General features: G+C 44.5%; 1 protein-coding gene across 2 annotated transcripts in view; it reads left to right on the top strand.

Annotated features, from left to right (window-relative positions):
• Window positions 1-23,530, top strand: part of COPA (COPI coat complex subunit alpha) — a 59,296-nt gene that overhangs the window by 5,293 nt on the left and 30,473 nt on the right. Inside the window, exons 4-14 of one of the 2 annotated variants that reach the window (XM_074529742.1) lie at window positions 1,645-1,725; window positions 2,595-2,671; window positions 4,256-4,365; window positions 6,306-6,415; window positions 9,104-9,203; window positions 10,637-10,772; window positions 10,914-10,996; window positions 12,160-12,310; window positions 14,927-14,993; window positions 17,409-17,484; window positions 21,935-22,017. In XM_074529742.1, coding sequence (XP_074385843.1) covers window positions 1,645-1,725; window positions 2,595-2,671; window positions 4,256-4,365; window positions 6,306-6,415; window positions 9,104-9,203; window positions 10,637-10,772; window positions 10,914-10,996; window positions 12,160-12,310; window positions 14,927-14,993; window positions 17,409-17,484; window positions 21,935-22,017 — 1,074 coding nt within the window. Of the gene's footprint in view, window positions 1-1,644; window positions 1,726-2,594; window positions 2,672-4,255; window positions 4,366-5,038; window positions 5,088-6,305; window positions 6,416-9,103; window positions 9,204-10,636; window positions 10,773-10,913; window positions 10,997-12,159; window positions 12,311-14,926; window positions 14,994-17,408; window positions 17,485-21,934; window positions 22,018-23,530 lie in introns of those variants that run through there. The other variant, XM_074529743.1, reaches the window with a different exon arrangement.

Raw genomic sequence — 23,530 nt, 5'->3', positions numbered from 1 at the left:
TTTTTTCCCATTATTCTCTTCATTTTTTCCCTGTTTTTTCTCCTTATTTTATCCCCATTTTTCCTGATTTTCCCCCATTTTTCCTCTCTTTTTTTTTCCCATTTTCTCCCATATTTTTCCCCCATTTTTCCTAATTTTCCCCCTCTTTTTTTCCCATTTTTTCCCTTTTTTTCCCCTCATTTTTTCCCATTTTTTCCCCTTTTTCCCCCCATTTTCTCCCATATTTCTCCCTCATTTTCCCCCCATTTATTCCCATTTTCTCCCCACGTGTTCTTCCCCATTTTCCCCCATTATTTTCCCCATTTTTCCCCATTTTCTTTCAATTTTCTTCCCCATTTTTCCTAATTTTCCCCCATTTTTCCCCTCTTTTTTTCCTCATTTTCCCCCATGTTTTCCCCCATTTTCCCCTCATTTTTTCCCATTTTTTCCCTTTTTTCCCCCATATTTCCCCCCCATTTTTCCTCTCTTTTTTTTCCTCATTTTCCCCCATATTTTCCCCCATTTTTCTCCTCATTTTTTTCCCATTTTTTCCCTTTTTCCCCCATTTTTCCCCATTTTTCGCCATTTTCTCCCCACATTTTCTTTCAATTTTTTTCCCCATTTTCTCCCCATTTTTCCCCCTCATTTTTTTCCACTTTTTATTTCAATTTTTTCCCTTATTTTTTCCCAATTTTCCCCATTTCCCCCCCATTGTTCCTCTGGTTTTTTTCTCCTTATTTTTTCCCCATTTTCCCCCTCTTTTTCCCCATTTTCTCCCATATTTCCCCCATTTTTCCCCTCATTTTCTTCCCATTTTCTACTCTTTTTTCCCCATTTTTTCTTCATTTTTTGGCTTTTCTTCCCCATTTTCTTCCCCATTTTCTCCCATTTTTGCCCCATTTTCCCTCTCATTTTCTTCCCATTTTTCTTTCAGTTTTTCCCTTATTTTTTCCCATTTCCCTGCCATTGTTCCCCTGTTTTTTTCTCCTTATTTTTCCCCATTTTTCCTGTTTTTCTCCTCTTTTTCTTCTCATTTTTTCTGCTTTTTTCCCCATTTTCTCTCATATTTTCCCCCTATTTTTCCCCTCATTTTCTTCCCATTTTCTTCTCATTTTCCCCATATTTTTCCCCCCATTTTTTCCCTATTTTCACCCCATTTTTCCCCCTCGTTTTCTTCCCATTTTTCTTTCAATTTTTTCCTTTATTTTTCCCTTATTTTTCCCCTATTTCACCCCATGTTTTTTGCCCATGGTTATTTCCTCTGTTTTTTTCCTGTTTTTTTTTCCCATGTTTTTTTCTCATATTTTTCCTCTTTTTTTTTTCCTATTTTTGTCTCCATCTTTTTCCCATTTTTCCCCTCCATTTCCCCTCATTTTTTCTGTATTTTTTCTCATTTTTTTCTGAATTTTCCCCCAAAAACCCAGAGCCTGGGATGATCCCTGGGCTCCTCCCCCGCTCAGAATTTTTGGGAATAAAATTTGGGAATTGGGACCGAGGGACAACAGCGAGAAACCCGGGATTAAAAATCAGATTAAAATGGGAAAATCTGGGGAAAAATCCCAGAAAAAAACCGGGAATTCTGCGCTGCCGCTGCCCTGGGGTGGATCTGGGTTTGGAATTCCGGGAATTTGAATTTTCCATGGAATTTTCCCTCTGGAATTGCAGGTGTGGAATTACAAACTGCGGCGCTGCCTCTTCACCCTGCTGGGCCACCTGGACTACATCCGCACCACCTTCTTCCACCACGTGAGAAATGGGGATTTTTGGGAATTTTTGGGAATTTTGGGAATTTTCTGGGAATTCTGAGGGTTTTCTGGGAATTTCACAGAGGTTTTCGGGAATTTCTGGGATTTTTTTGGGGATTTTTCGGGGATTTCTCTGGGAATTTTCTGGGAGTTCTGGGGTTCTGGGAATGCAGGGTTATCCTGGGAATTCTGGGGGTTATCTCTGGAATTTTGGGAATTTCTGGGAATTCCGAGGGTTTTCTGGGAATTTCAGAGATGTTTTTGGGAATTTCTGGGGTTTTCTGGTAATTTTCTGGGGTTTTCTGGGGGTTCTGGGAATGCAGGGTTATCCTGGGAATTCTGGGGGTTATCTCAGGGATTTTGGGGATTTCTGGGGAATTTCTGGGAATTTTCGAGTTCTGGGAATTTTCAGGGTTTTCTGGGAATTTCAGAGAGGCTTTTGGGAATTTCTGGGATTTTTTCGGGGATTTTTCTGGGAATTTTTGGGGATTTTTCTGGGAGTTCTGGGGTTCTGGGAATTCCAGGGTTCTCCTGGGAATTCTGGGGATTTCTGGGAATTTTAAAGTTCTGGGAATTCTGAGGGTTTTCTGGGAATTTCAGAGAGGTTTTTGGGAATTTTGGAGGATTTTTTGGGGATTTCTCGGGGAATTTTCTGGGTTTTCCTGGGAATTCTGTTCTCCCTCTGGGAATTCCTGGGAATCTCCAGTTGGGATTTTTCAGTGGGAGAATCTCCAGTGGGAATCAATTTCCAAGGAATAATTCCTGGAATTTTCTCTTGGGAATGAATTCCTGGGACCAATTCCCGGGATTCCCTCCAGGCCCCCATTCCCAGATTTTTTAAGTAATTTTTTAATTTTCCCGTTTTTCCAGGAATATCCGTGGATCCTGAGCGCCTCCGACGACCAAACCATCCGGGTGTGGAACTGGCAGAGCCGCACCTGCGTCTGGTCAGGATTCCAGGGATTTTCTAGGATTTTCTGGGATTTCTGGGATTTTCTGGGATTTCTGGGATTTTCTGGGATAAAACATTCCCTGGGATTTGTGGGATTCTGGGGTTCCTGGGATTTCTGGAATTCCCTGGGATTTTCTGGGTTTTTTTTTGGGATTTTCTGGGATTTTTTGGGATTTTCTGGGATCAGTTCTTCTCTGGAATTCCCTGGGATTTTCTGGGATAAAACATTCCCTGGGATTTGTGGGATTTTGGGGTTCCTGGGATTTCTGGAATTCCCTGGGATTTTCTGGGATTTTTTGGGGATTTTCTGGGATTTTTTTTGGATTTTCTGGGATCAGTTCTTCCCTGGGATTTTCTGGGTTTTTTTGGGATTTTCTGGGGTTTTTTTGGGATTTTCTGGGGTTTTTTGGGATTTTCTGGGATCAGTTCTTCTCTGGAATTCCTTGGGGTTTTCTGGGATTCCCTGAGATTCTGGGGTTCCTGGGATTTTGGGATAAATCCTTCCCTGGGATATTCTGGGATTTCTTTGGAATCCTGTCCTGGTTTTTCCCGTGATTTCCATGGAATCATGTCCCGTTTTTCCTGTGATTTCCATGGAATTCTGTCCGTGGAATTTCCAAGGAATTCCATTTTCCGTGGAGTTTTCCCGGGATTGTTCCTGGGATTTGTCTGGGATTTTTCCCAGGATTTTCCCCGGATTTTTGCCGGGATTTTTCCCGGGATTTTTCCCAGGATTTTTCCGGGATTTTTCCCTGAATTTTTCCCTGATTTTCCTGGGATTTTTCCCGGGATTTTTCCCGGGATTTTCCCAGGATTTTTCCCTGATTTTCCCTGAATTTTTCCCTGAATTTTTCCCTGATTTTCCCGGGATTTTTCCCAGGATTTTTCCCTGAATTTTTCCCTGATTTTCCCGGGATTTTTCCCTGATTTTCCCGGGATTTTTCCGGGATTTTCCCCTGAATTTTTCCCTGATTTTCCCGGGATTTTTCCCTGAATTTTTCCCTGATTTTCCCAGGATTTTTCCGGGATTTTTTCCCTGAATTTTTCCCTGATTTTCCCCGGATTTTTCCCTGAATTTTTCCCTGATTTTCCCGGGATTTTTCTCGGGATTTTTCTGGGATTTTTCCCTGAATTTTTCCCTGATTTTCCTGGGATTTTTCCCGGGATTTTTCCCGGGATTTTTCCCAGGATTTTTCCCTGATTTTCCCTGAATTTTTCCCTGAATTTTTCCCTGATTTTCCCGGGATTTTTCCCAGGATTTTTCCCTGAATTTTTCCCTGATTTTCCCGGGATTTTTCCCTGATTTTCCCGGGATTTTTCCGGGATTTTCCCCTGAATTTTTCCCTGATTTTCCCGGGATTTTTCCCTGAATTTTTCCCTGATTTTCCCAGGATTTTTCCCTGATTTTCCCTGAATTTTTCCCAGATTTTTCTGGGATTTTTCCCGGGATTTTTCCCTGATTTTCCCGGGATTTTTCCCGGGATTTTTCCCTGATTTTCCCAGGATTTTCCCTGAATTTTTCCCTGATTTTCTCTGAATTTTTCCCTGATTTACCATGGAATTTTCCCTCCCATCCCAGCGTGCTGACGGGGCACAACCACTACGTGATGTGCGCTCAGTTCCACCCCAGCGAGGACCTGGTGGTGTCGGCCAGCCTGGACCAGACCGTCAGGGTGTGGGACATTTCTGGTGAGGAAATCGGGAAAAATGGGAAAAATCCATGGAAAAATGGGAAAAAACGGGAATGGGATGGACCAGACCGTCAGGGTGTGGGACATTTCCGATGAGGAAAATGGGAAAAACGGGAAAAATCCATGGGAAAATGGGAATGGGAATGGGATGGACCAGACTGTCAGGGTGTGGGACATTTCTGGTGAGGAAAATGGGAAAAATGGGAAAAATGGGAAAAAACGGGAGTGGGAATGGATGTGGGACATTTCTGGTGAGAAAACCGGGAAAAATGGGAAAAATCCATGGGAAAATGGGAAAAACTGGGAATGGGATGGACCAGACCGTCAGGGTGTGGGACATTTCTGGTGAGAAAACTGGGAAAAATGGGAAAATCCATGGAAAATCCATGGGAAAATGGGAATGGGAATGGGATGGACCAGAGCGTGAGGGTGTGGGACATTTCTGGTGAGAAAACCGGGAAAAATGGGAAAAATCCATGGAAAATCCATGGGAAAATGGGAATGGGTGTGGGATGGACCAGAGTGTGAGGGTGTGGGACATTTCTGGTGAGGAAAATGGGAAAAATCCATGGAAAAATGGGAAAAAACGGGAGTGGGAATGGGTGTGGGACATTTCTGGTGAGGAAAATGGGAAAAAAATGGAAAAATCCATGGAAAATCCATGGGAAAATGGGAATGGGAATGGGATGGACCAGACTGTGAGGGTGTGGGACATTTCTGGTGAGGAAACCGGGAAAAATGGCAAAAATTCATGGGAAAACTGGGAAAAATCCATGGAAAAACATGGAAAACTGGGAAAAAACGTGAGTGGGAATGGGTGTGGCAAATCTCCATTGAGAAAAATGGGAAAAACCCGTGGAAAACTGGGAAGAACTGGGAATAGGAATGGGATGGACCAAAGTGTGAAGGTGTGGGATATATCCTGGGAGAAAACTGGGAAAAATGGGAAAAATCCGTGGGAAAATGGGAGTGGGAATGGGATGGACCAGAGCGTGAGGGTGTGGGACATTTCTGGTGAGAAAATGGGAAAAATGGGAAAAACTGGGAATGGGATGGACCAGACCGTCAGGGTGTGGGACATTTCTGGTGAGGAAACCGGGAAAAATGGGAAAAATCCATGGGAAAATGGGAAAAAACGGGAGTGGGAATGGGTGTGGGACATCTCCGGTGAGAAAAATGGGAAAAATCCGTGGGAAAATGGGAATGGGTGTGGGATGGACCAGAGTGTGAGGTTTCCCTGGATTTTTCCTGGATTTTTCCCGGGATTGTTCCTGGGATTTATCCGTGATTTTCCCAGGATTTTTCCTGGATTTTTCCGTGAATTTTTGCTTGATTTATCTTGGATTTTTCCCTGATTTTTTCCTGCATTTTCCCGGGATATTCCCTGGGATTTTCCCCTGGACTTTTCACTGGATTTTTCCCAGGGTTTTTCCAGGATTTTTGCTGGATTTATTCATGATTTTCCCTGGATTTTTCCCTGGGTTTCTCCTGGATTTATTCATGATTTTGCCTGAATTTTCCCCAGGGTTTTTCCAAGATTTTTCTGGGATTTTTCCAGGATTTTTCTGGGATTTTTCCGGGATTTTTCCAGGATTTTCTCGGGATTTTTCCCAGGATTTTCTCGGGATTTTCCCTGGGATTTTTCCCAGAATTTTTCCTGGGATTTTTCCAGCATTTTTCCCCTGGATTTATGCCAGATTTTTCCAGGAATTTTTCTGGGATTTTTCCCTGGATTTTCCCTGGGATTTTTCCAGGATTTTTTCGGCACTTTTCTCTGGATTCTTCTTGGATTTATTCATAATTTTCCTGGGATTTTTCCCAGAATTTTTCTGTGATTTTCCCCGGTATTTTTCCCAGAATTTTTCTGGGATTTTTCCGGGATTTTTCCAGCATTTTCCCCTGGATTTATCCCGGGTTTTCCCTCGTTTTCCCTGCCAGGGCTGCGCAAGAAGAACCTTTCCCCCGGCGCTGTGGAGTCGGACGTGCGCGGCATCACCGGCGTCGACCTGTTCGGCACCACCGACGCCGTCGTCAAACACGTGCTCGAGGTGTGGTGATCCCAAAATCCACCGGAATTCTGGGGGAAATCCACGGGAATTCTGTGGGAAATCCATGGGGGATCTGTGGGAAATGGCAGGAAATCTGCGGGAAGTCCAATCCATGGAAAATCCATTGGAAATCCATGGGGAATCCATGAAAATCCCTTCCCGCTCCAATCCCTGTCCTGCGAAGGGATTCCAGAAGGATTTTCCCATTTTTTCCCCCATTCCTGGGGATTTTCCCCTTTTCCTTTCGTTTCTCCCGGATTTTTTCCCCTATTCCTCCTGTTTTGCTTGGATTCCCCCTCATTCCCATCCCTTTTTCCCTGGATTTTCCCCTGGATTTTCCCCTGGCTTTCCCCTCGATTTTCCCTGGATTTCCCCTGGATTTTCCCTCATTCCCATCCCTTTTCCCTGGATTTTTCCCCTGGATTTTTCCCTGGATTTTTCCCTGGATTTCTTCCCTGATTCCCCCTGGATTTTTCCCCTGGATTTTTCCCTGATTCCCAGGATTTTTCTGTGGATTTTTCCCTGGATTTTCTCCTGGATTTTCCCCTGGATTTTCCCTCATTCCCATCCCTTTTCCCCCGGATTTTCCCCCGGATTTTCCCCTGGATTTTTCCCTGAATTTTTCCCTGGATATTTTCCCTGATTCCCGGGATTTTTCTGTGGATTTTTCCCTGGATTTTCTCCTGGATTTCTGCTGGATTTTCCCCTGAGTTTTCCCTCATTCCCATCCCTTTTTCCCTGGATTTTTCCCTGGATTTTCCCCTGGATTTCCCCCTGGATTTTCCCCTGACTTTTCCCTCATTCTCATCCCTTTTTCCCTGGATTTTCTCCTGGATTTCTGCTGGATTTTCCCTCATTCCCATCCCTTTTTCCCTGGATTTTTCCCTGAATTTTTCCTTGGATATTTTCCCTGATTCCCAGGATTTTTCTGTGGATTTTCTCCTGGATTTCCCCTCACTTTTCCCTCATTCCCATCCCTTTTTCCCTGGATTTTTCCCTGGATTTTTCCCCTGGATTTCCCCCTGGATTTTCCCCTGACTTTTCCCTCATTCTTATCCATTTTTCCCTGGATTTTCCCCCGGATTTTTCCCTGGATATTTCCCCTGATTCCCGGGATTTTTCTGCGGATTTTTCCCTGGATTTTTCCCTGGATTTTCTCCTGGATTTTTCCCTGGATTTTCTCCTGGATTTCCCCTCATTTTTCCCTCATTCCCATCCCTTTTCCCCTGGATTTTCCCCTGGATTTCTTCCCTGATTCCCGGGATTTTTCCCTGGATTTTTGCCTGGATTCCCCCCTGGATTTCCCCTGACTTTTCCTTCATTCTCATCCCTTTTCCCCTGGATTTTCCCCTGGATTTCCCCTGGATTTCCCCTGGATTTTCCCTGGATTTTCTCCTGGATTTCCCCTGGATTTTCCCTCATTCCCATCCCTTTTTCCCTGGATTTTCCCCTGGGTTTTTCCCTGAATTTTCATTTATTCCCATCCCTTTTTCCCCGGATTTCCCCCTGGATTCTCCCTGGATTTTCCCCTGACTTTTCCCTCATTCCCATCCCTTTTTCTCCAGATTTTTCCCCGGATTTTTCCCTGGATTTTCTCCTGGATTTCCCGTCACTTTTCCCTCATTCTCATCCCTTTTCCCCTGTATTTTCCCTGGATTTTCCCCTGGATTTTTTCCCTGATTCCCGGGATTTTTCCCTGGATTTTCCCCTGGATTTTCCCTCATTCCCATCCCTTTTTCCCTGGATTTTCCCCCGGATTTTCTCCTGGATTTTCCCTGGATTTTCCCCTGATTTTTCCCCTGGATTTCCCTGGATTTTTCCCTGATTTCCCCCTGGATTTTCCCCCAGGTTTTTTCTGGATTTTCCCCTGGATTTTTCCCTGAATTTTTCCCTGGATATTTTCCCTGATTCCCAGGATTTTTCTGTGGATTTTTCCCTGGATTTTCTCCTGGATTTTCTCCTGGATTTCCCCTCACTTTTCCCTCATTCCCATCCCTTTTTCCCCGGATTTCCCCCTGGATTCTCCCTGGATTTTCCCCTGACTTTTCCCTCATTCCCATCCCTTTTTCCCCGGATTTTTCCCCGGATTTTTCTCTGGATTTTTCCCTGGATTTTTCCCTGGATTTTCCCTGGATTTTCCCTGGATTTTCCCTGGATTTTTCCCTGGATTTCCCCCTGGATTTTTCCCTGGATTTTTCTCTGGATTTTCCCCTGGATTTTCCCCTGTATTTTCCCTGTATTTCCCCTGGATTTCCCCTGGATTTTTCCTGGATTTTTCCTGGATTTTTCCTGGATTTTCTCCTGGATTTCCCCCTGCATTTTTCCCTGCATTTTTCCCTGGATTTCCCCCGGATTTTCCCCCGGATTTTCCCCTGAGTTTTCCCTCATTCCCATCCCTTTTTCCCTGCATTTTTCCCTGCATTTTTCCCTGCATTTTTCCCTGCATTTTTCCCTGGATTTCCCCCTGGATTTTCCCCCGGATTTTTCTCTGGATTTTTCCCTGATTTTTCCCTGGATTTTTTCCCTGATTCCCGGGATTTTTCCCTGGATTTTCCCTGGATTTCCTCTGGGTTTTTCCCTGGATTTTCCCCTGATTCCCGGGATTTTTCCCTGGATTTTTCCTGAATTTTTCCCTGGGTTTATTCTCTGATTCCCGTATTTTTCCCTGGATGTTTCCCACTTTTCCAGGGCCATGACCGCGGTGTGAACTGGGCCGCCTTCCACCCGTCCATGCCCCTCATCGTGTCCGGGGCCGACGACCGCCAGGTCAAGATCTGGAGGATGAACGGTGAGGGAAAAATGGGGGAAAAATGGGGGAAAAATGGGGGAAAAAACCGGGGAAGAAAATGGGAAAAAACGGGGAAAAAATGGGAAAAAAATGGGGAAAAAATGGGGAAGAAACTGGGAAAAAACGGGGAAAAAATGGGGAAAAATGGGGGAAAAAAACTGGGAAGAAACTGGGAAAAAACGGGGAAAAAATGGGGAAAATCCCATTACTTTGGGATTTTTCCCCGAGATTTTTTCCCGTTTCTCCATGGTTTTTTTCCCATTTCTCAGTGTTTTTTCCCATTTTTCCCTGGATTTTCCCCGTTTTTCCCCAGAATCCAAGGCCTGGGAGGTGCACACGTGCCGGGCTGGTTCCTTGATTTCTGGGGGTTCTTTTCCCATTTCTATGGGATTTTTTCCCATTTTTCGCTTGTTTTTCCCATTACTTTGGGATTGTTCTGCATTTCCCCATGATTTTTTCCCATTTCCCCATGATTTTTTCCCATTTTTCCATGGATTTTTCCCCAGAATCCAAGGCCTGGGAGGTGGACACGTGCCGGGCTGGTTTCTCCCTTTCTAGGATGTTTTTTCCCATTTTCCCCTTGTTTTTCCCATTACTTTGGGATTTTTCTGCATTTCCCCGTGTTTTTTTCCCATTTCCCCATGGTTTTTTCCCATTTTTCCATGGATTTTCCCCATTTTTCCTGCAGAATCCAAGGCCTGGGAGGTGGATGTGTGCTGGGCTGGTTTCTTGGTTTCTGGGGGGTTCTTTTCCCATTACTTTGGGATTTTTCCTCATTTCCCTGATGTTTTTTCCCTGTTTCCCTGGGATTTTTCCTATTTCCCCCTGGTTTTTTCCCATTTTTCCATGATTTTTTCCTGTTTTCCCTGGATTTTCCCGCAGAATCCAAGGCCTGGGAGGTGGACACGTGCCGGGCTGGTTTTTCTCTTTCTAGGATGTTTTTTCCCCATTCTTCTGCTGTTTTTCCCATTTCCCTGATGTTTTTTTCCTATCTCCCCATGATTTTTTCCCATTTCTCCATGATTTTTTCCCATTTCCCCATGCTTTTTTCCCATTTTTCCATGGATTTTCCCCGTTTTCCCCAGAATCCAAGGCCTGGGAGGTGGCCACGTGCTGGGCTGGTTTCTCCCTTTCTAGGATGTTTTTTCCCATTTTCCCCTTGTTTTTCCCATTACTTTGGGATTTTTCCCCATGATTTTTTTCCCATTTCCCCATGATTTTTTCCCATTTTTCCCTGGATTTCCCCCAGAATCCAAGGCCTGGGAGGTGGCCACGTGCTGGGCTGGTTCCTTGATTTCTGGGGGTTCTTTTCCCATTTCTATGGGATTTTTCCCCATTTCCCCATGATTTTTTCCCCATTTCCCCATGATTTTTTTCCCATTTCCCCATGGTTTTTTCCCGTTTTTCCCTGGATTTTCCCCGTTTTTCCCCAGAATCCAAGGCCTGGGAGGTGGACACGTGCCGGGGCCACTACAACAACGTTTCCTGCGCCGTTTTCCACCCGCGCCAGGAGCTGATCCTGAGCAACTCCGAGGACAAGAGCATCCGCGTCTGGGACATGTCCAAGCGGTCGGGGCCGTTTTTTGGGAATTTCAGGAATTCCAGGGAATGTTGGGAATTCCTGGGAATGTCGGGAATTCCTGGGAATGCCGGGAATTCCAGGGTTTGCCGGAATTCCAGGGATTTTTCCCCCTTTTTCCCTTCCTTTAGGACCGGGGTCCAAACGTTCCGGCGCGACCACGACCGGTTCTGGGTGCTGGCGGCGCATCCCAACCTCAACCTGTTCGCTGCCGGTGAGCGCCCGAATTCCCAAAATTCCCGGTGGGAATGCCCGAAATTCCGGGTGGGAATCCCAAAAATCCCAATGGGAACGCCCGAAATTCCGGGTGGGAATTCCCAATGGGAACGCCCAAAATTCTGGGTGGGAATTCCCAAAATTCCGGGTGGGAATCCCGAGACACCCTTGGGGGGGGCATGCTGGTGTTCAATTCCCCTTTCTCTCGCCCATTCACATCCCAAATTCCCAGTGTAATTCGGGTGTTTTTCCCTGGAATTCCCAGTGTAACTCCCGCTGTTGTTCTGGGTGTTTTTCCTTAGAATTCCTGGTGTTTTTTCCTGGAATTCTGGGTGTAATTCCCGCTGCCATTCTGGGTGTTTTTCCCTGGAATTCCATCTGTTATTCCAGGTGTTTTTCCCTGTAATTCCTGGTGTTTTTCCTGGTGTTTTTCCCGGTGTAATTCCGTGTTTTTCCCTGTACTTCCCGATGTTTTTCCCGGTGTTTTTCCCGGTGTTTTTCCCGGTGCAATTCCGTGTTTTTCCCGGTGTTTTTCCCGGTGTTTTCCCGGCCCAGGGCACGACGGGGCCATGCTGGTGTTCAATTCCCCTTTCTCTCCTCCATTCACATCCCAAATTCCCGGTGTAATTCCGCGTTTTTCCCGGTGTAATTCCGTGTTTTTCCCGGTGTTTTTCCCTGTAATTCCCGGTGTTTTTCCCGGTGTAATTCCGTGTTTTTCCCGGTGTAATTCTGCGTTATTCCCGGTGTTTTTCCCGGTGCAATTCCGTGTTTTTCCCGTTGTTTTTCCCGGTGTTTTTCCCGGTGTAATTCCGTGTTTTTCCCGGTGTAATTCCCGGTGTAATTCCTTGTTTTTCCCGGTGTAATTCCGCATTTTTCCCGATGTAATTCCATGTTTTTCCCGGTGTTTTTCCCTGCCCAGGGCACGACGGGGGCATGCTGGTGTTCAATTCCCCTTTCACTCCCCCATTTACATCCCAAATTCCCAGTGCAATTCGGGTGTTTTTCCAGCTGTAATTCCCGGTGTAATTCCCAGTGTTTTTCCCAGTGTAATTCCGTGTTTTTCCCGGTGTAATTCCTGGTGTAATTCCGCGTTTTTCCCGGTGTTTTTCCCTGTAATTCCCGGTGTAATTCCGTGTTTTTCCCGGTGTTTTTCCCGCCCAGGGCACGACGGGGGCATGCTGGTGTTCAAGCTGGAGCGCGAGCGGCCGGCGCTGGCCGTGCACGGGAATTCTCTGTTCTACGTCAAGGACCGGTTCCTGCGCCAGCTCGACTTCGGCAGCTCCCGCGACGTGGCCGTCATGCAGCTGCGCAGGTGCCCCCAAATCCCCGGAATCTGCCCCAAAATCCACCCCAGAATCCCTGAAATTCAGCCCACAAATACCTGAAATCCACTCCAAAATTCAGCCCAAAAATCCCTGAAATCCACCCCAAAATCCGCCCCTAAATCCCTGAGATCCACCCCGAAATTCAGCCCAAAAATCCCTGAAATTCGCCCCAAAATCCGCCCCAGAATCCCTGAAATCCACCCTGAAATTCAGCCCAAAGATCCCTGAAACCCGCCCCAAAATTCACCCCAAAAATCCCTGAAATCCACCCCAAAATTCATCCTAAAAATCCCTGAAATCCACCCCGAAATCCGCCCCTAAATCCCTGAAATCCACCCCGAAATCCGCCCCTAAATCCCTGAAATCCATCCCAAAACCTGTCCTGAAATCCCCCCCCAAAAATCCCTGAAATCCATCCTAAAATTCACCCCAAAATCCCTGAAATCCATCCCAAAAATCCCTGAAATCCATCCAAAACCTGTCCTGAAATCCCCCCCAAAAATACCTGAAATCCATCCAAAATCCACCCCAAAATCCCTGAAATCCACCCCAAAATCCACCCCAAAATCCCCCCCAAAAATCCCTGAAATCCATCCTAAAATCCACCCCAAAATCCACCCCAAAATCCCTGAAATCCATCCCAAAAATCCCTGAAATCCATCCCAAAATCCGCCCCAAAAATCCCTGAAATCCATCCTAAAATCCACCCCAAAATCCCTGAGAGCCACCCCAAAATCCACCCCAAAATCCCTGAAATCCATCCCAAAAATCCCTGAAATCCATCCCAAAATCCGCCCCAAAATCCCTGAAATCCATCCCAAAATCCACTCCAAAATCCCTGAAATCCACCCCAAAATCCCTGAAATCCCTCCCAAAATCCACCCCAAAATCCCTGAAATCCCTCCCAAAATCCACCCCAAAATCCCTGAAATCCATCCCAAAATCCCCCCCAAAATCCCTGAAATCCATCCCAAAATCCGCCCCAAAATCCCTGAAATCCACCCCAAAATCCCCCCCAAAAATCCCTGAAATCCACCCCAAAATCCCTGAAATCCACCCCAAAAGCCATCACGAAAATCCCCCATATCCATCCCAAAATCTGTCCTAAAACCTGTTCCAAAAATCCCCAAAATCCACCCCAAAATCCCTGAAATCCACCCCAAAATCCCCCCCAAAATCCCTGAAATCCACCCCAAAACCTGTCCTGAAATCCCCCCCAAAAATCCCTGAAATCCATCCCAAAATCCACCCCCAAATCCCCGAAATCCATCCCAAAATCCACCCCAAAATCCCTGAAAGCCACCCCAAAATCCCCCCCAAAATCCCTGAAATCCGCCCCAAAATCCACCCCAGAATCCCTGAAATCCACCCCAAAATCCGCCCCAGAATCCCTGAAATACATCCCAAAATTCATCCCAAAAATCCCCTAAATCCGCCCCAAAAACGCATCCTGGAACCCCTGAAATCCGCCCCAAAATCCGCCCCAGAATCCCTGAAATCCACCCCAAAATTCAGCCCAAAAATCCCTGAAATCCACCCCGAAATCTGCCCCTAAATCCCTGAAATCCACCCCAAAATTCATCCCAAAAATCGCTGAAATCCGCCCCAAAATCCACCCCAGAATCCCCGAAATCCACCCCAAAACACATCCCAAAAACCCTTGAAATCCGCCCCAAAATCCGCCCCAAAATCTGCCCCAGAATCCCTGAAATTCATCCCAAAATTCATCCCAAAAATCCCTGAAATACGCCCCAAAATCCCCCCCAAAACGTGTCCTGAAACCCCTGAAATCTGCCCCAAAATCCACCCCAGAATCCCCAAAATCCCTGAAATCCATCCCAAAACCTGTCCTGAAATCCCCCCCAAAAATCCCTGAAATCCACCCCAAAATCCACCCCAAAATCCCTGAAATCCACCCCAAAATCCACCCCAAAATCCCTGAAATCCACCCCAAAATCCACCCCAAAATCCCTCAAATCCATCCCAAAATCCACCCCAAAATCCCTGAAATCCACCCCAAAATCCACCCCAAAATCCCTGAAATCCATCCTAAAATCCACCCCAAAATCCCTGAAATCCATCCCAAAACCTGTCCTGAAATCCCCCCCAAAAATCCCTGAAATCCATCCCAAAATCCACCCCAAAATCCCTGAAATCCACCCCAAAATCCACCCCAAAATCCCTGAAATCCATCCTAAAATCCACCCCAAAATCCCTGAAATCCATCCCAAAACCTGTCCTGAAATCCCCCCCAAAAATCCCTGAAATCCATCCCAAAATCCACCCCAAAATCCCTGAAATCCATCCCAAAAATCCCTGAAATCCATCCTAAAATCCACCCCAAAATCCCTGAAATCCACCCCAAAATCCATCACGAAAATCCCCCAAATCCATCCCAAATCTGTCCTAAAACCTGTTCCAAAAATCCCCAAAATCCACCCCAAATACCCCCGAAACCCATCCCAAAAATTCCCAAAACCCATCCTGAAAAATCAGGCTGGAGTTCCCAAAATCCATCCCAAACACCCCCAAGTTTCCCAAATTCCCAAATCCATCCCAAATTCCCCAAATTCCCAATTTTTCCCAATTTTTCCCCATTCCAGCGGCTCCAAGTTCCCGGTGTTCAGCATGAGCTACAACCCCGCTGAGAACGCCGTCCTGCTCTGCACCGTGAGTCCCAAAATCCCAAAGTTTTTGGGGAAAAATCCCCCAAATCCCCAAAATCCCCAAATTCTGGGGAATCCTCTGCAATCCCGCTTTGTTCCGATGGAAAATCCCTCAAATTCCACTTTTTTGGGGCAAAAAATCCCTCAAATTCCTGATTTTTTGGAGGGAAAAATCCCTCAAATTCCACTTTTTTGGGGCAAAAACATCCCTCAAATTCCTGATTTTTTGGAGGGAAAAATCCCTCAAATTCCGCTTTTTTTGGGGCAAGAAATCCCTCAAATTCCTGATTTTTTGGAGGGAAAAATCCCTCAAATTCCTGATTTTTTGGAGGGAAAAATCCCTCAAATTCCTGTTTTTTTTAGGGAGGAAATCTCTCAAATTTATTTTTTTTTGGGAAGGGAAAAAATCCCTTAAATCCTTGATTTTTTTGGGAATAAAATCCCATAAATCTCTGATTTTTTTGGGGATGAAATCCCTCAAATCCCTGATTATTTTGGGAGGAAAAATCCCAATCCCTCAAATTCCACTTTTTTGGGGTTGGGGAGGAAAAACCTCTGAAATCCCACATTTTTTTTAAATGGGAAAATGCCTTAAATTCCTCTTTTTCCTGAGCAAAAATCCCTTAAATTCAATGGGTTTTTTTGGGGGGAAATCCCTTAAATTCCACATTTTTTTGGGGGAAGAAACCCATTAAATTCCACTTTTTTTGGGAGGAAAATCCCTTAAATTCCACATTTTTTTGGGGGAAGAAACCCATTAAATTCCACATTTTTTGAGATAAAAGTCGCTTAAATTCCATGAGGTTTTGGGGGGGAAAAATCCCTTAAATTCCACTTTTTTTTGGGGGAAGAAACCCATTAAATTCCAGTTTTTTTGGAGGTAAAATCACTTAAATTCCATGGGTTTTTTGGGGGGAAAAATCCCTTAAATTCCACTTTTTTTGGGGGGGGAAAATGCCTTAAACCCCTGATTTTTTGGGGGAAATAAATCCCTCAAATCTGTTATTTTTTTTGGGAAATAAATCCCCAAAACCCCTGATTTTTTTGGGAAATAAATCCCTCAAATCTGTTATTTTTTTGGGAAATAAATCCCCCAAACCCCTGATTTTTTGGGGGAAATAAATCCCTCAAATCCATTATTTTTTTGGGAAATAAATCCCCAAACCCCTGATTTTTTTGGGAAATAAATCCCTCAAACCCCTGATTTTTTGGGGGAAATAAATCTCTCAAATCTGTTATTTTTTGGGAAATAAATCCCCCAAACCCCTGATTTTTTGGGGGAAAAAAATCCCCTAAACCCCTGATTTTTGGGGAAATAAATCCCTCAAATCTGTTATTTTTTTGGGAAATAAATCCCCCAAACCCCTGATTTTTTTGGGAAATAAATCCCCAAAACCCCTGATTTTTTGGGGGAAATAAATCCCCAAAACCTCTGATCTTTTTGGGGGAAATAAATCCCTCAAATCTGTTATTTTTTTGGGAAATAAATCCCCCAAACCCCTGATTTTTTTGGGAAATAAATCCCCCAAACCCCTGATTTTTTGGGAAATAAATCCCTCAAATCTGTTATTTTTTTGGGAAATAAATCCCCAAAACCCCTGATTTTTTTAGGGAAATAAATCCCCTAAAATCCCTGATATTTTTGGGAAATAAATCCCCAAAACCCCTGATTTTTTTTGGGAAATAAATCCCCAATACCCCTTATTTTTTTGGGAAATAAATCCCTCAAATCTGTTTTTTTTTTGAGAAATAAATCCCCAAAACCCCTGATTTTTTGGGGGAAATAAATCCCTCAAATCTGTTATTTTTTTGGGAAATAAATCCCTCAAATCTGTTATTTTTCTTGGGAAATAAATCCCCCAAACCCCTGATTTTTTTTGGGAAACAAATCCCTCAAATCTGTTATTTTTTTGGGAAATAAATCCCCAAAACCCCTGATTTTTTGGGGGAAATAAATCCCCAAAACCTCTGATTTTTTTGGGAAATAAATCCCTCAAATCCGTTATTTTTTTGGGAAATAAATCCCCCAAACCCCTGATTTTTTGGGGGAAATAAATCCCTCAAATCTGTTATTTTTTTGGGAAATAAATCCCCCACACCCCTGATTTTTTTTGGGAAATAAATCCCTCAAATCCCTGATTTTTTTGGGAAATAAATCCCCAAAACCCCTGATTTTTTGGGGGAAATAAATCCCCCAAAGCCCTGATTTTTTGGGGGAATTAAATCCCTCAAATCTGTTATTTTTTTGGGAAATAAATCCCCAAAACCCCTGATTTTTTGAGGAAATAAATCCCTCAAATCTGTTATTTTTTTGGGAAATAAATCCCTAAAATCCCGTTTTTTTTGGGAAATAAATCCCTCAAATCCATTATTTTTTTGGGGCAGAACCCTGAAAAAATCCCTTTTTTTCTCCCCACAGCGAGCCAGCAACCTGGAGAACAGCACCTACGACCTTTACACCATTCCCAAGGATGCAGATTCCCAAAATCCCGACGGTGGGTGCGCCCTGAAATCCCAAAAATCCCAAAAATCCCAAAAATCCCCATTCCCCTTTTTTTTCCCCAAAAAATCCTCTTTTTTCCACCCCAAATTTTCCTTTTTCCCCGTTTTTTTGACACTTTCCCCTTTGAAAAATTCAACTTTTTCCATCTCCCCATCCATATTTTATCAGGAATTCTCCTTTCCCTTCCCAAATTTTCCCTCCCAGCTGGAAATTTCCTGGCTTTGTCCAAACTTGATGGATTTTTAGGACCCAAAAAAATCCCTTTAAAAGTGACAATCCCAGGAATTATTTTGTTTTTCCATCCCTGGCAAATTCCAATTTTTATTTTAGGGGAGGAATTTACGATTCCAAGCTTTGATTGAATGGGATGAAAACTCCCAAATTATTGGATTTTTATATTTTTATTTTTTTTTTTAAATCCCAGCTGCTCCGTGATGGATTTGGGGCCTTTTCCAGGGATTTATGGAATATTTCCCTGCTGGGGATGGATTTGGAGGGAAAATAAAATAAAATAAAATAAAAAAATGGATTTTTTTGGGAAGTTTTTCCAGCTGGGATATTGGGAAGATCAATCAAATGCCTGGAATTGATGGAGGAGCAGCTGGGGCCCAAAAAAATGAGGGAAAAAAAGGAAAATTCTGCAGCCAAAGGAGAGAAAAGGACTCGGGGAGGGTTTGGGGGCAAAACCCTCAAATCCCTCAGGTTTTGGGGAAAATCCTTTAAATCCCTGAGGTTTTGGGGAAAAATCCCTCAAATTCCACTTTTTTTGGAGAAAAAAAATCCCTCAAAATCCACATTTTTTGGGGGAAAAAATCCCTCAAATTCCACTTTTTTTGGAGAAAAAAATCCCTCAAAATCCACATTTTTTGGGGAAAAAAATCCCTCAAATTCCACTCTTTTTTTGGGGGAAAAAATCCCTCAAATTCCACGTTTTTGAGGGGGGAAAATCCCTGAAATTCCACTTTTTTTTGGGAAAAAGAAACCCCCACAAATCCCATCAATCCCATCAATCCCATCCCAGTCCTGTCCCATAAATCTCATCCTTTAAATCCCATTTTATAAATCTCATCCCACCCCATAAATCCCATCAATCCCATCCCAATCCTATTATTTAAATGCCATCCCTTAAATCTCATTCCAGTCCCATCCCATAAATCCCAATCCCATTCTGTAATCCCAATCCCATCCCATAAATCACATTCCAATCCCCATCCTATAATTCCCATTTTATGGATGTCATCCCACCCCAAAACTCCCATCAATCCCATTCCAATCCCATCCTTTAAATCCCATTTTACAAATCTCATCCCACCCCATAAATCCCATCAATCCCATCAATCCCATCCCAGTCCTATCATTTAAATCCCATCCCCTAAATCTCATTCCATTCCCATTCTGTAAATCCCAATTCCCTTCTATAATCCCATAAATCGCATCAATCACATTCCAATCCCATCCTATAATTCCCATTTTATGAATCTCATCCCACCCCATCAATCCCATAAATCCCAATCCAATCCCATCTCATAAATCTCATCCCAATCCCATTCCATCAATCCCATCAATCCCATCCCATAAATCTCATCCTATAAATCCCATTTTATCAATCTCATCCTATCCCATCAATCCCACCCCAATCCTATCATTTAAATCCCATCCCCTAAATCTCGTTCTATTCCCATAAATCCCAATCCCATTCTATAATCCCAATCCCATCCCATAAATCACATTCCAATCCCCATCCTTTAATTCCCATTTTATGGATCTCATCCCACCCCAAAAATCCCATCAATCCCATTCCAATCCCATCCTTTAAATCCCATTTTACAAATCTCATCCCACCCCATAAATCCCATCAATCCCATCAATCCCATCCCAGTCCTATCATTTAAATCCCATCCCCCAAATCTCGTTCCATTCCCATAAATCCCAATCCCATTCTATAATCCCAATCCCATCCTATAAATCACATTTCAATCCCCATCCTATAATTCCCATTTTATGGATCTCATCCCACCCCATAAATCCCATCATTCCCATCCCAATCCCTTTCTTTTAATCCCATCCCATCAATGCCATCAATCCCATCCCATAAATCTCATTTTATAAATCCCATTTTATAAATCTCATCCTGTCCCATCAATCCCATCCCAATCCTAATGTTTAAATCCCATCCCCCAAATCTCGTTCCATTCCCATAAATCCCAATCCCATTCTATAATCCCAATCCCATCCCATCAATCACATTTCAATCCCCATCCTATAATTCCCATTTTATGGATCTCATCCCACCCCACAAATCCCATAAATCCCAATCCAATCCCATCCCATCAATCCTATCAATCCCATCCTATAAATCCCATCCTTTAAATCCCATTTTACAAATCTCATCGTATCCCATAAATCCCATCAATCCCATCATTTAAATCCCATCCCCTAAATCTCATTTCAGTCCCATCCCATAAATCCCAATCCCATCCCATAAATCCCATTCTAATCCCATCCTATAATTCCCATTTTATAAATCTCATCCCACCCCATAAATCCCATCAATCCCATCAATCCCATCCCAGTCCTGTCCTTTAAATCCCATTTTATAAATCTCATTCTATCCCACAAATCCTATCAATCCCATCTCAATCCTATTATTTAAATCCCATCTCCTAAATCTCATTCCATTCCCGTTCCCATAAATCCCAATCTCATCCCATAAATCCATTCCAATCCCATCCTATAATTCCCATTTTATAAATCTCATCCCACCCCACAAATCCCATAAATCCCAATCCAATCCCATCCCATAAATCTCATCCCAATCCCATCCTATAATTCCCATTTTGTGGATCTCATCCCACCCCAAAAATCCCATAAATTCCATTCCAATCCCATCCTATTATTCCCATTTTATGGATTTCATCCCACCCCACAAATCCCATAAATCCCATAAATCCCATCCCAGTCCTGTCCTATAAATCCCATCCTTTAAATCCCATTTTATCAATCTCATTCTATCCCATCAATCCCACCCCAATCCTATCATTTAAATCCCATCCCTCAAATGTCGTTCCAGTCCCATCCTGTAAATCCCAATCCCATTCTATAATCCCATAAATCCCATCCCAATCCCATCCTGTAATTCCCATTTATGGATCTCATCCTGCCCCACAAATCCCGTCAATCCCATCAATCCCATCCCAGTCCTGTCCTATAAATCCCATCCTTTATCCTGGGTTAATCCCAGCCAGATTCCCAGATTTATCCTGGTTTTATCCCGGGTTTTTCCTGGCCGGATTCCCGGGGTTTATCCCTGGGGTTTATCCTGGGATTTATCCAGGGTTAATCCCGGCCAGATTCCTGGGGTTAATCCCGGGTTTATCCAGGGTTAATCCCGGGTTCATCCCATTCGGATTCCTGGGATTTATCCCGGGTTTATCCTGGGTTAATCCCAGCCAGATTCCCGGGGTTTATCCTGGTTTGATCCCGGGTTTTTCCTGGCTGGATTCCCGGGGTTTATTCCGGGTTTATCCTGGGTTAATCTTGGGTTAATCCCAGACAGATTCCCAGGTTTATCCTGGGTTTGTCCTGGGTTAATCCCAGCCAGTTTCCCAGATTTATCCTGGGTTGATCCCAAGTTCATCCTGGCTGGATTCCCAGAGTTTATCCTGGGGTTTATCCTGGGTTTATCCTGGGTTAATCCCAGCCAGATTCCCAGGTTTATCCTGGTTTGATCCCGGGTTTATCCTGGCCGGATTCCCAGGGTTTATCCCGGGGTTTATCCTGGGTTAATCCTGGGTTAATCCCAGCCAGATTCTTGGGTTTATCCTGGGTTAATCCTGGGTTAATCCCAGGCAGATTCCCAGATTTATCCTGGGTTGATCCCAAGTTTATCCTGGCCGGATTCCTAGGGTTTATCCCGGGTTTATCCTGGGTTAATCCCAGCCAGATTCCCAGGTTTATCCAGGGTTAATCCTGTGTTGATCCCGGCCGGACTCCCGGGGTTTATCCCGGGGTTTATCCCAGGTTTATTCCGGGTTAATCGCAGCCAGATTCCCAGGTTTATCCCGGGTTTATCCTGGGTTAATCCCAGCCAGATTCCCGGGGTTAATCCCGGGTTTATCCTGGGTTAATCCCGGGTTAATCCCAGCCAGATTCTTGGGTTTATCCTGGGTTTATCCTGGGTTGATCCCGGGTTGATCCCGGGTTTATCCCGGTTTGATCCCGGCCGCATTCCCGGGGTTTATCCCAGGGTTAATCCTGGGTTTATCCTGTGTTTATCCCGGGGTTTATCCCGTGTTTATCCTGGGTTTATCCCGTGTTTATCCCGGGTTTATCCCGGGTTTATCCCGGGTTAATTCCCGGTTAATCCCAGCCAGATTCCCGGGGTTTATCCCGGTTTGATCCCGGTGCTGATCCCGGCTCTGATCCGGTGTTTTTGGGCGCAGCTCCGGAGGGGAAGCGCTCCTCGGGGCTCACGGCCGTGTGGGTGGCGCGGAACCGATTCGCCGTCCTGGACAGGATGCACTCGGTGAGAGAAACCGGGAAAAAACGGGAAAAAACGGGGAAAAACGGGAAAAAATGGGAAAAATCGGGAAAAAATGGGAAAAATCGGGAAAAAACGGGAAAAAATGGGAAAAATCGGGAAAAAACGGGAAAAAATGGGAAAAATCAGGAAAAAATGGGAAAAATCGGGAAAAAATGGGAAAAATCGGGAAAAAATGGGAAAAAAACGGGAAAAAATGGGAAAAAACAGGAAAAAATGGGAAAAAATGGGAAAAAACGGGAAAAAATGGGAAAAATCGGGAAAAAACGGGAAAAAATGGGAAAAATCAGGAAAAAATGGGAAAAATCGGGAAAAAACGGGAAAAAAACGGGAAAAATTGGGATAATGGGATGGGATCCAGGGGGCTGATCCCAAAAAAAGGGCTGGGATTGGGATTAAGGAGATCAGATCCAGGGGAACCTGATCCCAAATAAAGCTGGGATTGGGATAATGGGGATTTGGATAATGGGGATTGGGATCCAGGGGGAGTGATCCCAAATAAAGGGCTGGGATTGGGATAATGAGGATTTGGATAATGGGATGGGGATAATGGAGATCTAATCCAAGGGAACCTGATCCCAAAAAAGGGCTGGGATTGGGATAATGAGAGATCAGATCCAGGGGAACCTGATCCCAAAAAAAGCTGGGGTTGGGATAATGGGGATTTGGTTAATGGGGATTTGGATAATGGGGATTGGGATCCAGGGGGAGTGATCCCAAATAAAGCTGGAATTGGGATAATGGGCACTGGGATAATGGGATGGGATCCAGAGGAGACCTGATCCCAAAAAAAGGGCTGGGATTGGGATAATGAGGATTTGGATAATGGGATTGGGATAATGGAAATTTGATCCAAGGGGACCTGATCCCAAAAAAGGGCTGGGATTGGGATAATGAGGATTTGGATAATGGAGATTTGATCCAGAGGGACCTGATCCCAAAAAAAAAGGGTTGGGGAAAATGGGAGATTGGGATAAAGGGGGGATTGGATCCAAGGGGACCTGATCCCAAAAAAAGCTGGGATTGGGATAATGGGGATTGCATCCAGAGGGCCCTGATCCCAAATAAAAAGGGCTGGGAAATTGGGATAACAGGGATTGGTTCCAGGGGGGAATGATCCCAAATAAAATGGGTTGGAAAAGTGGGAGATTGGGATAATGGGGGATGAGATCCAGGGGGGCCTGATCCCAAATAAAGCCAGGATTGGGATAACCGGGATTGGATCCAGAGGAACCTGATCCCAATGGGAAAAGGGCTGGGATTGGGATAATGAGAGATCAGATCCAGGGGAACCTGATCCCAAATAAAGCTGGGATTGGGATAATGGGCACTGGGAAAATGGGGATTGGATCCAGAGGGACCTGATTCCAAAAAAAGGGCTGGGATTGGGATAATGAGGATTTGGATAATGGGATGGGGATAATGGAGATCTAATCCAAGGGGACCTGATCCCAAAAAAGGGCTGGGATTGGGATAATGGGCATGGGGATAATGGGGA

Source organism: Zonotrichia albicollis, chromosome 30, assembly GCF_047830755.1.
Source record: "Zonotrichia albicollis isolate bZonAlb1 chromosome 30, bZonAlb1.hap1, whole genome shotgun sequence".
In the NCBI taxonomy this organism is placed as follows: domain Eukaryota; kingdom Metazoa; phylum Chordata; class Aves; order Passeriformes; family Passerellidae; genus Zonotrichia; species Zonotrichia albicollis.
This window is presented reverse-complemented; position numbering and strand designations above follow the sequence as displayed.